Source organism: Vespa velutina, chromosome 4 (assembly GCF_912470025.1).
Source record: "Vespa velutina chromosome 4, iVesVel2.1, whole genome shotgun sequence".
Lineage (NCBI taxonomy): Eukaryota > Metazoa > Arthropoda > Insecta > Hymenoptera > Vespidae > Vespa > Vespa velutina.
In genome coordinates this window covers 7,282,630-7,297,910 of record NC_062191.1, presented here as the reverse complement: position 1 = coordinate 7,297,910, position 15,281 = coordinate 7,282,630, and the positions used below count along the sequence as shown (strand labels likewise).

Sequence of the window (15,281 nt, the reverse complement as noted above, 5' to 3'; positions counted from 1 at the left end):
ATGAGAACGCAGAGATGCATTGTCTCAGGTAAAAATTATTATCGAGTCAAGAGAAATTTATTCCACAATGGTAGAAATATGCGCGTTAGCCTTATCATTCGTGATTTCTTGGTGGCAGGAGAATCGCACGAAGGATTTGTAGGGTCTGCTCGTGCTCGTATTTGAGAAGAACAGTCGGGCAGTGTTCGTCGTGACACTGGCTGATTAACATTCATTCACGGATAAGAAGACACGGAAACAAAAGGAGTTTTTTTTTACGATAGGATTATAAGATTACGGGAGGATTATAAGATTATATACAATCTTATCAGCTGCTTACCAATTATAATCTTATTTTTAAAAATTAACGACGTGAATGTATTATGTCTTTTGGTTCTACGAAATAAGCAGATGTAATTGTTCGTAATGAAATAGTGAATTAAAGACAGTATCTTCTTCAGCGTTTAATTTGATTACTACATAAAGTGAACTACATCATATTCCATCATTATCAAGAAATTTTTAATCAAAACGTTTAATCAGTTTCTCATATAAAAATGAGTGGCAGTAAGTAAAAATGAGCATTTGTATCTTCGTGAAAAAAGATCAAAATATTTTATATGTCTTATTTATGAATATATTTTAAGCAGTAGAATTATATATATATATATATATATATATATATATATATATATATATATATATAAATTAGAATTATATATATAAATTATTTATGTGTAACTTTATATATCACACTTTATATATTTTCTTTGTTATTAATTTTTTTGTTATCGTTATTGATTGAAATATTTTCCGGCAGATCCAGATTTAAGTATAGTTAACTCAACTAATGATAAGTTTTTTATAATGTTTATATTGTTTTTATAATGCTTGTTAAACTTTTTATAATATTTAAGAAATACAAAACTTTTTATAATAGTTAAGAAATACAAAAGGCTTATTATCCGATAATACAAATTTTAACTTTTATAAGATAATTAAATTCATTATTTATGAATCTATTTTGAAATAGATGTCCATAAAAGTATTTTTTTTCGCGTTCAATGAATAGAAGTATAGACATTTAAAAAAATTAGATCGATTTTTTAGGAAGAAGAAAGTAATTATTACATTTTTCAAACTCAACAATAAATTTCACAAAGCATTATGAGAAACGTTAGGCTCATCTGATTTATGTACTGTAGTCTAGGGTACTTGCTTGATATCGCGTCAGTGTCTTTCAGTTTAATTCCGTCAATGGAATCATTGACATTCATCCTTGATTATACACATTATCCGCTACCTTGGGGGCGAGTCCCTCTATATCAAAATTGTAAAATTCCATTGTCATTGCACAGGGAGAATGACCTACGACAATTTCTTGCTATTCTGGTAAAATTATTTTGGAAAGATAATAACAATAATTGAACCGTATTGATTATCATACTATTATTATTGTTAAAAAGAAAATAAAAACAATGAACCGTATGACAATTATTTATAATAACGTGAACACCTATACATTTGGTAACAAAAAATGTATTTTTAGTCGTATTGTTATTAATGAATAATTAATAATACCGAGCAAATATTAAATCACAATTATTATAAAAACATTATTTGTGAATATTTGCATGAAGATAAAGATGCATCAATTTAAACTATTTTTATGTGTTATAAGTATCGATTTGATTCTCTATAAAACGATTTTACCTTTTAAAATAGAAAGAAGTTTTCGTTCTCGTTTAAAAGATTGGCAATTTTTCCTTCGTGCGAATATGTCCGATAGATTAATCTAATTAGATTGACAGAAAAATAAATTATCAAATAAAAGAAGCAGTTATCTCACGTTAATAAACCTTCATAATGCTATTAAGTATTAAAAAGAACTACCAATTGATACTGAATGAAACATAAAAAAAAAAAGAAGACGTAGTAATCATTTGAATAATTAATAACACAATATTTTTCCAATATTATATTACAATATAGAGATATAAAACGACTTTTCTTTTTTCTTTGTTTAAGAAAAGGAATTCATTACATGCCGAGATATACTATGGTATTTCGTTTTTTGCGGATTTGCTATTAATTATATGTTAAGGATCAATCTAAATCTCACCATAGTGACTATGGTAATCCCACGACCGAAAACAGCCTCGTCCATTCAATGCAATGAAGAAAATGTTGTCAATTTGTGGAAAAATACAACATTTAATGAAAGTATCGATACTTCCGTCGATATCGATGAACGAAGGCTGGCTTTCGAAAACGCAACAGTAATTAATTATTTATCTTAATGAATATTAACAATAAAAATTTCATAATAATTTCAATTGAATTTAAGTTTCTCAATAAAAATTGAATGTTTTTTAATATCTTTTAACTTTCACATCTTTTTATCTTTTTGCATTCACTAGTATAACGATCTATTTGCTTGGAGCGAATATGATCAAGGGCTAGTATTAGGCGCTTATTATTGGCTTCACTGGCTCTCTCAGCTTCCTGGTGGTATTTTAGCTAGACGTTACGGTACAAAATTTGTATTTGGATGTGCCAATTTATTAACAGCTCTTTTAGGCTTTTTCATACCTTTTGCAACTCGATATCATCTGAACGCTCTCGTGTTTCTCCGAGTTCTTCAAGGTCTTGTTGCGGTAGGTTGAATTCTGGAAAGAAAATCTATATGTTTAAGGAAAGTTAATTAGAATGAAAATTTTGTAGGGTGTCGTTTGGCCTAGCATGCACGATATGACAGCAAAATGGATACCGTCGATTGAAAGAAGTAGATTTGTCAGTGCCTACTTAGGTAAAGCTGGATATAAAATTAGATTGATTATTTGTTTTCAATATATTAAATCAGATTATTCGAAAATTAATCATATTTCTTTCCTACAGGTAGTTCTGTGGGAGCTGCTATCACGTATCCACTTTGCGCAACGGTTTCCAATGCCTTGGGATGGGAAGCTGCGTTTTATGTCACTTCTGTTCTCGGAGTAATTTGGTAAGCATGAATAAATATGAACTAATTGAACAAGAAAAGTAATATATTTCGTACGGAAAGCTTTGTGTATCAAAGATAAGTAATCCTTAAACTCATTATCTTTCTACCAAAATGAAAGAATATGAAAAAATAAAGTAGTGCACGTAAAAAGACTGATTCGAGTTCCTTCATTTAATATTTAAACAGTTTTTGCATAAGAAAAGTGTTGTAATATAAATATAAATTTTAATAAATAAACAAAAATTTTGTACCGAAAAAGCGTAGATATTTCGTGAAGAAAATCTAATAAGAGTAAGAAAAATGTTATATGCATTAATAAGTTTCTTTATAATAATTTTGTTTTTAATGAAGGTACTGCTTCTGGTTCTTTTTCGTGTACGATTCACCGCAAACACATCCACGTATCTCCGACGAAGAAAAAAATTACATACTCGAGAATATTTCGGGATCTGTCGATGATGAAGAAACGAAGGTACCTTGGAAGTCAATATTTATGTCAGGACCAGTATGGATTTCCGTTTTGGCTCAATGGGGTGGAGCTTGGGGTTTCCTCACCTTAATGACGCAAGCTCCTACATACTTTAATTTCATTCATGGATGGAATATTCACGCGGTAAGAAAACTCATTCAAACGATATATCCATATTCTTCTATAAACTTTAAAGAAGTTTTCCTGTAATATTACAACGTTTTATTACTTTTTGTATTTGAACTTATTATAAAGGAAGGTTTTTAATTCTGAATTAATAAATTAAAAAATTCTGAATATTGAGCAAATGAACTTATTTCTTAAAATAATTAAAAACATTTGCAACTTTGATATATATATATATATATATATATATAATATAATTATAACATAGATACGAGATACGTTAACAAAATTTCAGTGATCAGTTTACATTTTCACAAAATTTCCGTTTTAGGATCTTAGTCTTATTAAACAAATGACGTATTAGATTTATCATCAAGTATCTTGCTCGAACATAAAAACGTAACTGTCATTGTAGATCGTTATCTGTAATATAACATTCCGATGATATATGATGATCTTATATAATATTCATGTACATATTTGTCGTACGGATTAATGTAATAAAATGTACTTTTTTGGCATTGATATTTTAATAAATTGTAATTATTGTCTTTTCAATTTCAGATCAAAGATATAATATTAGGGGGACCGGAAAGTAATGTCGTTTCTGCGCATGCCGATATTTGATTGTGATTAAAAATAAAAACTTGTTAAAAATTTATTCGTTTGAATTTAATTTAAGAAAGCAACATTACTTTCCGGTACACCTAATATATATAAAAAATAATCATTAGAATCCATATATATATATCTATATATATACATATATAATTTTCAGACGGGTATTTTGTCCGGTGCACCTCACATTTTGAGAATGATATTTTCCTACTTCTATTCCATCATGAGCGACTGGCTTCTACGAACTAAAAGAATGAGTTTAACGAACGTAAGGAAATTAGCGACCTTTGTGTGCAATGGTTTACAAGGTGTATTTATAATCGCATTAGGCTATAGCGGTTGTCATCCTTATCTCGCTGTGATTTTTATGATGGCTGGTACAGCAGTGAATGGAGCAGTTTCAGCATCCACTTTAGCTAGTTTTGTTGATTTAAGTCCAAATTATGCAAGTATTCTGCTTGGATTTTGTGGAATGGTTGTAATTTGGGCAGGATTTATTTCACCCGTCATCGTTGGTATACTTACAAACAATAATGTGAGTACACATATATATATATATATATATATATATACATATATAGCTCATATGTACCTCAACAAATTCTTTCATACGATACTTATCATCCTCTCTTAAAGAGTCAAGATCGTTGAACTTGTTTCTATATAATTATTTTTATTTTATTTGCTAAAGATATCGAATAATATCTTGGACACGTATCTCAAATCAACGATCAATTAAAATAAATAATATTATCTTTTTAGCAAACTGCTGGTCAATGGCGTATCGTGTTCCTTATTGCTGGTGCCAATGCAATAGCTGGCTGTTTAATTTACATGTTTGGCGGAACATCCAAGGAGCAACCTTGGAACCAATATAAGAAACCAACAGAACAGAATAAAAATGAAATGCAAAATTTACAAACGAAAAAGACAGAGATAATTAAATGTGAACAAGGAGCGGAAAGGATAAGCAAACCGGAAGAAGAAAAGTTATATGTTGATAAGTGACCATCAGGTAAAATATTAATTTTCATCTGTATCTTCTTTAAAAAATAATATCGTAACTTTTTCCGTAAGTCCTGTAAGTAAGTTCTGTAAATACTGTATAGCGTAAAAATAATATAATATCCATACTTCTACGAGATCGAATCAAACGAAAAATAAGATAAAAATCTAGAATTAATTCTTAACTGATCATTAAACAAGAAAAAAATTGTCACATTTTAATTTTGACTCGTAAAACAGTTTATTTCACAAAACAGGAATGGTTCATGATACGAATGTGGTTGTACATCGAGAAGAATGTAGTATTAATAAAAATTCGTATGTATGCGCAGTGAGAATACGCAAATGCACTGTGACTAAAAGTTATTGGATAATTGATAATTATCGATCTGTAATAGTTTTTATCAAAAAGGCGATACATATGATTATCGAAGGCGCATCGATACTTAGAATACTGTATAATATAATTGTTCTCGATAACGATATTTTTGTACGTTTCAATACGTATAAAAGTTTACCGTTTCGAATGTATACGAATTTTGCAGAAGTATTAACGTCGATATTTTTTTTTTTTTAATAATATAAAAACCCGTTACTGAAAAATTCGTACAATGTTAAAACTTCTGTAATAAGACATCTTTACCACAAATGGAAAGATTAAAATTTCCTTGATTTAAATTTAAAATATCTTTTGTATAATACGAATAGCATTGAAAGAAAAAATTGTAAAATAGAAGAAATAGTAAAATATTATTAGATACTCAATAAATAATAAAAAGAAATCATTTATATGATAAAAATCTTATTACTAAACCTCACCCAGGAATTTCTTATTACTCTGTAATATTAAAATATTAACTTATTATATGTGAACGAATAAAGAAACACAATAGTGCGACTAGCGTTGAAAGCGCGTTATAAGAAAGAATGCAAATATACTGCGCAGTTGGAAACGCAAAGCTTTTTATATTATTCTTTGTCGTAAAAACTTACGCGGTTATAAATGCATGAAAGTAACTTCTACCAAAGCAATGAGAAACGCAAAACGTTTACAAGACCTTCTCATATTTTATAATATACCACTGTGTATCGCCATAATTGATTCTTATATGAATAAATATATATGTCAGACTTCCTATTAACGCAATAACACAAGAAAAAGAATTATTTTAATCATAAAATTAAAGTTAGGCCATACATAGGAATCTTTCATCAGGTAAATCGAATTCATTACTCTATAATATATAACTCATCTATATATATATATATATATATATATATATATATATATATATACATATATATATATTATATCATTCATATATATATATATACTATATCATTTTATATCATTATAATGCATAAGTTGATTCTCTCTTTCTCTCTCCCTCTCTCTCGCTATCTCTCTCTCGCTCTCTATAGCTCATAGAATTTGAATATTGTACTCCTACACAACAAGTGACTTTTCATCGTCTTTTCGGTCCACTTTTTCTACCCTTAGAAACATTGTTTCTATCATTTTGATATTGTGCCAGCGATAGATATAATAGATCGCTTTGTTTATCGGATACAATTTAAAGAGAAAGAAAATAACTTTTAATAATCAATAACGTTATGTCATGTTAATAAATAAATAAATAAATATGATAATCACTTATAAGTTAAAAGACTTTATAAATGATAAATACTTTCACTCTCGGTAATAAATCATGCGTATTTGTCTATTAAATTGACTTGCACTACTAACACAATAGATATTAGATATATATATATATATATATATATATATATATATATATATATATACACCTAGTACTTTTCTACGTTTTATTCCCATTTTATATAAGTGTAATCTTTGTATAGATTTAATATAATTTAGTTCTTACTTACTACCCTGTGCTTTAGAATATAAAGCATTAGCAATGCTAGGAAGTGTTGTAATGGAAGGATTCGATAAAGTTTGATCGGAATTGTTACTAAACGTTGGATGAAACGTATACGCTTTTGGAAAAAACGATATGTTCGTGTAATTCGAATTTTGTAATTTGTTCAAAGATAGTATTTTTTACTTCGTACGTATGAACACATTGGCACGCTTATCAATATTCTCGAAGTTCTTAAGAACACTCGTCTGAGAAGACATCGATTTTATCCTCGATCGATTCTTTTTTCGACAATAGTAAATCAATATAAAAGTATCCATATACGTTAGGTAATCTTTAACACTCTTGCAGCTTCCTGAATAAAATGTGATCTTTTTAAAACATCAATATACTCTGGTAAATATGTAATGATCATAGATGTACCTAATATTGTAACGATTAATTTGATTGGATTTTGAGAAATATCGCCAAACGATGGCAACGTACTTTTTCTTTATAGCGACTATCACATCTAAACCTAGCTACGTTCATCGAGTAAATTTAAGTTGAGATTGATACCTATATTACGATGGAAAGTACGACAGCGAAAATACTCCGTGAAATAGTCGAGTTTTATTCTCGTTTCCTTTCAGTCCTAACATTTAATACTTTCTTCCTCTACGTTCTATTCATAAATCATGAAATCAATCTATTAAAAGTTTAATCTTGAAAAGATATCCAAGGAACCACTTCTAAATGCAGATCTAACTTAGATAATCACTTTAGGTAAAAAGCATTCTATAATGTCGGACAGTAGCAATGGCACTGTTTCTATGAAATAATTAAAATCAATATCGATATAAATTTGTTCGGCGTTCACATTGATATAAACTTTTCGACTGACATGAACGGTACATTTTCGATCTATTGGCATGGGCATTCGCGCATAAGTAATAATGATAAACGAAGCTAAGTAGATAAAATTAATTGGAAAACTACAAGGAAGATCTCGTTTGTATAAGATCAACCGTTATTGTCAGTATAATTGCCACGTTCGAATATCCCGAACGATATTTGTGCAGAAAAAGTTGTGATATAAAATCGAATTGGAACTTGATTTCTTGTCAGAAAAATGATATCTGAAAAAATGGCACTTTCCAGTAGAAACATTATCTCTTTGTAAAATACATAAAAAAATCATTTTGAAAGGCGATAATTACGCGTATCTTTCAATCGTTTTATTGCACGGTTGACCAGCAACCAAAAATGGTTTACGATCTCATTGTACCTATCGAACATCTACGTCATATATATTTTTATATCGGAAATCACTTCGTGTAAACCTATTACATCATAAAAATTCGACAAATAGAAACGGAAATAAAAGTAGAAAATGAAATTGCCGGTGGCCCGTTTATAACAATTTCTACGTATATAGTAAGATTTCTATATCCGTGAAAAATGACGAACAAAAGTATTCGCCGATTATTATGCACTTTGTGCCGATCAATTTTATAGTCAACGAAGTTACCTGACGTTCGATTATGAAAAGATTTGGTCTATATCGCATTTTAATGCGATACATGACGTATTAAGTAATTCGGGTAACGATCCACTTAAGGAACTGGAAAGCAATGAAGATTAAACATTGGTTGGTGGATCCATAGCGCAAATAACGGCTTTCATAACACTCGCAGCTGCCAAAGACGCGTAAGGTTGCCACTCCTTGATACGAGAACCGTCCTTGTAATCGGAGATACCTCGTATCACTGCGAAATTCTCTCTACAATTTCCAAGGATACTTTCAACGACGGCATCCATTTCAGCATCGAAAGCAAGAGCACCAAACCGAGTGGCAAATTTTTGCCTGAGTTGATCGTCTCGTGCAATTTGTCGACCCGAAGCGATTGGTGCTAAGTGGATTCGAGGACAACCCTCCATTCTAATGAACATACGGGGACGACCATGATTGAACGATAAGTGAATCAGTTAAACGGAATAAAATCAATTTTATAAATGTACCTCTTGTTCGTCGTATCCTGAGGAGCAATAGGATGAGCAACTTCGATGACGTCTCTGTCTCCAATAGCCATGTACAATTTATCAGATTCAGGGGGTGGTGCTTTGAAATCGTGCTCCGCTTGATTACCTAAATTTTCTATACCTTCCTTCAGATACTCTTGCCAAGGAGGACTTATCTCGTTCTCCGACTTGAAGTAAATAATAAATATGAAATAACATATTTGTTATAACGTGAGAAGTATACGTTAATTGACTCACCTGTTGTTTAAGATTAACGGCTATCTCTTGAAGACCTAGATTAGGTGGACAGTATTCTTTGGTCTCGAAATGATAGTTACCATTTTCATTCATCTTCGCACTCTCACAGTATACGTATACATATTTTTTATTAATCAGAGTTGGATGTGAAACAACCACATCGCCGAGTCTCACGTGCTTGTTGTAATCCGTATAATGCGGTACACCTCCGCCAACACCCACCAGGAACACGAAATCAACCTTTTGAAAAGTACCTGCATGAAAAAAATAATATTTTTTTGAACCATATTCAAATATACTATTTTGACGACATTGCATATTCAATAATTTTACTATTACGTTGAAAATTTTCTTTCTCTGCACATGATATGTATATTAAATTAAAAATAGATCTATAGGGAGAATAAATGTTTACGCAAAGAGAACTTTATTTATCGTTCGTATAAGCTTATAACTAATATACTAATCGAATTATCAAATATCCGCAGACTCATATATTTTATATTTAAATCAGATGTTCAATGAAATGAATAGGGGAATATTTCATGAACGCAATCCAAAACGGAAAAAAAAAGATGTATAGATGTATACTGAAGGAGAATTAAGATACAATATGTCGAACGATTATTTTTATGTTCTCAATATTCCAGTATTAACTAATAATTATTCCTACCTAATAGTCTAGTCGTAGTATTTCCTGCTGCGGTCATAGCTTCTCGAGTATGACCCACGGTTGGTAGTTTTGTGCAAACAATCCTATGAGCACCGATGTTACCCAATGTATACACGTTTGATTCTCCTAGAACAAATAACATTTACGCTTTAGATCACATAAATTCAACATGTTCGATTTTCAACTTGTGTATTATACAGGTGCATCGTGCCGCTATCAAAAAATTGATATTGGACCTATGTACGGTGTAGAGATCAAATTAATCAAAAAATTATTCATTCCAAAATTATGCATTCATCATATTCGATGTCGTTATAATTGATATAACATTGTTGATTAGTGATCCGTGGATTTGCTATTGAATAAAAATTAATTTTTTCAAAAATAAATAAAAAATTTCATGTAAGTCATGTAAGTCTTAATAACGTACAATAAAATAAAACGGACTTTATTAAATATTAAAAATGAAAAAGATTAAAATATTATTTTCTATTACGTATAAATCAAACTTATTTAAAATATTATGAATAAAAATTAAATTGGGCCGGTCTGTTCATATATCTCTATTGCAGTTATACGTCAAACAGGAATATTCTTATATATAAGATGAAACAATATCACTTCTGGTAGAGAAAACTAATAACCGGTTATTCGACTGTAACCATATCTGTAATCTAACCGTAACCGTAAAGATATATTTTAAAAAATTGTATCGATTACAGCAATTGATGTTTTCTATCTTGATATATAAGGTCAAGTTTAATGATTCTTGTAAATTTCATTGTAGTACATTATATCTAATAATTGTAAAATAGGTAAATCGTTCTTCTAATTGCGTATGCAATTAGACAATAAAATTGCATTCTCTATTACTGAGTAATGCACACAAGATAAAATTCGAACTATATGGTAATAAACGCATACAACATAAAAAAATTCCATAAAGTGAACATTTCACAAAATGATATGACATATGCCATGCTAATATGAGATGTGTATATAAAAATATAACGAATGATTTTCATGTAACAACCTTCTAAGTATTTAATTAATATAATTGAATAAACATAAAAGTTGGTGAGCAAATGAGATTAAAGTCTTGTTAACGTGGCACAAAAATTGTTGTATCGGATGAAGATAATTAATGGTAGTGTCTTATGTACGATCGTAGCACCGTGACCCTGCAGCGTTCCTTGGATACAAGCAGATGGCAAGCTATGAAGTGACATTACAAGTAACGTTGACAACAAAAAACTAGCTATGTTACAGACTACTTTACCAAAACGGCAAATCACGCGCGGTACTCCGTCTGTCATATCTGGCGATGTTGATGTACCTAAAGTTTCATGCATGGTGAAATAAATATATATGATATGTTTGGAGATCTTATATTCAATAAATTCTTTTTATATATATATTACTGATCAATGAACTTTGTCCAAGTATTACTAATTGTTTAAGATAATACACATTTATGTACAAGGAATAGATTAGAATAGAGTTACCACTGATATATTGTTTGTTGTACTCTAATTGTAAGCCACATAATGAAAGACTATTGACTTTCGCTATGTTCTATTAATACTAAAATGAAACATTGCTCCATTATTAGTATTATAAATGTAATTAATAAAATAAAATATTAAGTACTACATATGTCAGATGATCGTTTGAAAATGCCATAAAATTACAATTTCGTATACACTTTATATAGTATACTCTTGAAAATAGATTATTATAAAATATTGAAAATACAGGGACTTACCTACAGTCGTGTATCGAACAAATGTTTCTTTATTTTCGATCATAGAATCTACTGCAAGCTTTTCGCAATACTGTGCCGTGATAATTGCTATTGTTGGCTGCTTAGAACTGGCTATTGTAGGCATTTGTTTAACAACCTATGTGAAACATGTTTATATAATATTTATAAATATTTTGGGTAAATGTACATATATTTGGTATATTTTACCTGAACTTGAGTATCTTGATGTACTACTCTAGTGAAGGCTCCATGTTCCATTGCTTTTACAACACCTTTTTCCTGTAATTCCTTCATTTTGGCTTCAACTGCAGATACTTCCCAACCATGTTCTCTATAATATCAAATATTTTATAAGACTGAAAATTAAATATTTATTATTGGTTAATATTAAATTTGTTGCATCTTACTTTGCTATATCAATCACAGTAACTGGATTTGGATAAGCAGATTCAATAAGTTCCAACACCTTTTCTATAGTGAGCTCTACTATTTGATCCATAACAGCTTCATCTGTAGATACTATTAACAAAAGTGATAAAGAAAGTAATCATATAATATAATACACATTATAAAACTTAAGAAATATTGAAGCTGTGCATCTGCATATAAAAAGTATTGCACAAAAACAAAGTGACTCTGAAATGAAAAATTAGTTTGCATAAATCTCTTCTTTTATGGTTATTTATAACAATTGTTAGATACACACAATTCTTGCAGAATAATGACATACTCTTTGTGTATATATTGAGAGTCATGCTTTAATGTTGTGAATACTCTTTGTGTATATGTTGTTCCCCATATATAGAATATAACATCTAGGTCAAGTAGACTAATTATATACCAGCATTTTCTATATATAAATTGATACACAATCTACAGAAAATAAATGAAATGCATCTAAAGATATGTACTGGTATTTTAAGATATAAATACTAGAAAATTTTTGATCATGATCTAAATTATTAATTGTTACATAAAGTAGTAAAAAGTAAATGTTGTTTCCTTTTTAGTAATATGTATTTAACCTAGAAAAGAGCATAATGCAAATTATAGAGAGCAATAAGTGTTAAGCCAATATTGTTATGGTTACCAGTCTGTTGTGCTGAGCAGAAAAATTGTATCTACTGATCAATTTTATATAAGAAAACTATTTTATTCAATATAAAATTTAGCCTTAGTTTTATTAATACTTGCAAAAAATAGTTTCTGTAAAAAGTATTGACCAGGAGATATTCATTCATTATTTTCATCTACATTATGTGTATTAACTTGTGTCGTAACTAGAGGCCTGTGGATAAAAAATGAAACACAACAACAAAACATGACAAAAATGCAAAACTTTTGTCTTCTTCTCGAACCTGTTCTCCAAATAATTTTCTTAGACGAAGGAAGTGTGATGAGTAAGTAACCGGTGCGAGCTGTGAATAATAAGAGATGAAGTATAAAATGTAATAATAATACTTTACAATATATATACACACAATAAACGTAAATAAAGTCTCCCTTAAATCATATCAATGGTACAAAACATAGGAAGCTTCAAGTCAAGTATGCATTTCCTCTGGTTTCTGCTTTAATGTGCACTTGAGACAGCTGCTCCAATATCGTTCAATAAGGAACTATCAAGTTCAATGAGGTTAATCAAATGAGAGATGAATCTCTTACCCATGTATGAATGATTTTTTTTTAAGGTAAAATAAGTAGTTCCAAAATGTTAGTTAGACTAACATTCAATGTTAGTCTAACTAATTATGTTAGTTGTGAATCAATTATGATAATTGTACATTTGTTTTACTTGCATATACAAGTAGTTATGATTTATAAATTTTTACTTACATGGTCTAGTCGGAAGCGAAACTGGTTCTTCAAGCTGTTTCAGTTCAACTTCTAATTTTTTAATACTAGAGTACTTGTGTTGCATTAGCTTCATTATTTTCTTTATAAATCCCACATAATCTATTAAGTTTGTAAATAAACATTCCATGTTAATATAGTTAATATATAAAAATAAATAAACCAATTATGTTATTCTCTATATTTTTTACCTCTTGGAAATTCTTGTGGTGCAACCAGTTCTCTGAAAAATTCTTGTGCAACAGTGGGCTGTTCAGTTTCTGAACAAGTGTCGCAAAACCAAAAATCAAGTGTTCTAGACTCTTGTGTATGTTTCCCAGTTTGTGTACTTACTAAAAATACTCTAAATTGAAGACACAGATGAGGTGGTAATACTTCACCATTTGTCACTGAAATTTAAATAAACATAACTATTATAAGATCCATTTGATAATCAAATAATCTATTCTAAAAGATCATGTAACTACCATTAATAGCTTGTTTATTGATAACTATTCCTTTGTGATCTCCACCAGCCACATGTACATTATCATTTCCATTTTCTGTGGGAGGTTCTAAAGCCTGCCTTTCTATAATCAAAGTTGTTGAATTCCCAGTTTTGCATTTTGGTGTCATTACAATATGCTCTGTTTAAACAAAATAAAGAAAAATTCAAATTTATTTTATTTTTTATTTAGACATAATAACAAATTATTTTGATATTTATTACGAAGATAAAAAAAATTGATAAAAACGATAAAGAAGAAAAAATAAAGTCATCATCGTGTATTTTTTCAAAATGTGTATCATCGATTCTTTACTCCGTTCCTGATAAAAAATGGAGCAGGTTGCCCTGCTTTTATTCAGCTTCTACTCAGTGTGCAATCTGTGCACTTTAAAAATCGAAAAGTGCATCACCTTTTTTCATCTCGTACTCACCAATTCTTTTGTCGTCCATATTTGCTCTCTTCTTTCGTATCTTTATTTTCAAAATTGTAAAATGATTTTCTGAACAAATCAGAAAGATAGCAAAATTGAAATGTGTTCACTTCGAAAAAATTGGTAAGATCCTTCTACGTACTACCTGCTCAGTCGAGAGCCGAATGATTACTGACTGCTCGCAACCTTTTTGCGACTTTTTTTATATTCTACTTCTTAACGCAGCTGAGCAGTTGCGCCTGTCAAGATGAAATGTCGACATAACCTCTCTCTCTCTCTCTCTCTCTCTCTCTCTATCTCTTCTAATAACTCGCTATGGTAACCGCACAAAATTTTTTAAGTATCATCAATATGAAAGTATAATAGTCTTATATTAAAATCTATATTAAGGTTAAAAACGGTACTGATATCTATAATTTATATTGACTTATGTATACACTTTAGGTTACGTTTTTGGAAAACTTGATATGATAAAATTTTCAATTTTCTTATAATAACATTTCAGTAAATGAAACATTGTATCATACAATTAAAGAACTACTGATCCAAATAACGACACATGTCACCGCCCAACGCCATATTTTTATTTAAATCTGATCATTCGTTCATGGTGCCCCACTTACGTCATTTCTTAGATGCACCACATGATGAATCGTTATTACGTCATCGATATATACGAATACGTGATACATGAGACTATCGTTTCATAGTAATAATATACACTTATC

The 15,281-nt window shown here is 29.6% G+C and overlaps 2 protein-coding genes across 7 annotated transcripts; one reads left to right on the top strand and one right to left on the bottom strand.

The window, feature by feature from the left end:
• Positions 1 to 94: 94 nt before the first annotated feature.
• Positions 95 to 5,617, top strand: LOC124948963 (putative inorganic phosphate cotransporter). Of its 3 annotated transcripts, none has more exons than XM_047493385.1 (9): positions 95 to 546; positions 2,008 to 2,258; positions 2,400 to 2,636; positions 2,704 to 2,788; positions 2,878 to 2,983; positions 3,335 to 3,596; positions 4,357 to 4,731; positions 4,959 to 5,211; positions 5,459 to 5,617. In XM_047493385.1, exons 1-8 carry the CDS (start codon positions 537 to 539, stop codon positions 5,202 to 5,204), a joined length of 1,572 nt encoding a protein of 523 aa, XP_047349341.1. In that variant the 5' UTR covers positions 95 to 536; the 3' UTR covers positions 5,205 to 5,211; positions 5,459 to 5,617. The 3 variants fall into 3 exon arrangements, with proteins under 3 accessions (XP_047349341.1, XP_047349342.1, XP_047349340.1); XM_047493386.1 differs by having other exon boundaries at positions 5,442 to 5,617; XM_047493384.1 differs by having other exon boundaries at positions 4,959 to 5,617.
• On the bottom strand, positions 865 to 15,254 carry LOC124948962. 4 transcript variants are annotated; one of them, XM_047493381.1, is made up of 14 exons: positions 14,554 to 15,254; positions 14,103 to 14,261; positions 13,827 to 14,024; positions 13,618 to 13,737; positions 13,140 to 13,199; positions 12,189 to 12,300; positions 11,989 to 12,112; positions 11,782 to 11,917; positions 11,296 to 11,352; positions 10,017 to 10,142; positions 9,344 to 9,597; positions 9,086 to 9,273; positions 2,572 to 2,648; positions 865 to 1,299 (listed from the first exon to the last, which is right to left on the bottom strand). In XM_047493381.1, exons 1-13 carry the CDS (start codon positions 14,570 to 14,572, stop codon positions 2,621 to 2,623), a joined length of 1,581 nt encoding a protein of 526 aa, XP_047349337.1. In that variant the 5' UTR covers positions 14,573 to 15,254; the 3' UTR covers positions 865 to 1,299; positions 2,572 to 2,620. The 4 variants fall into 4 exon arrangements, with proteins under 4 accessions (XP_047349337.1, XP_047349336.1, XP_047349335.1 ...); XM_047493380.1 differs by lacking the exon at positions 865 to 1,299 and adding an exon at positions 1,313 to 2,499; XM_047493379.1 differs by lacking the exons at positions 865 to 1,299; positions 2,572 to 2,648 and adding an exon at positions 7,322 to 9,005.
• Between the last annotated feature and the right edge of the window lie 27 nt (positions 15,255 to 15,281).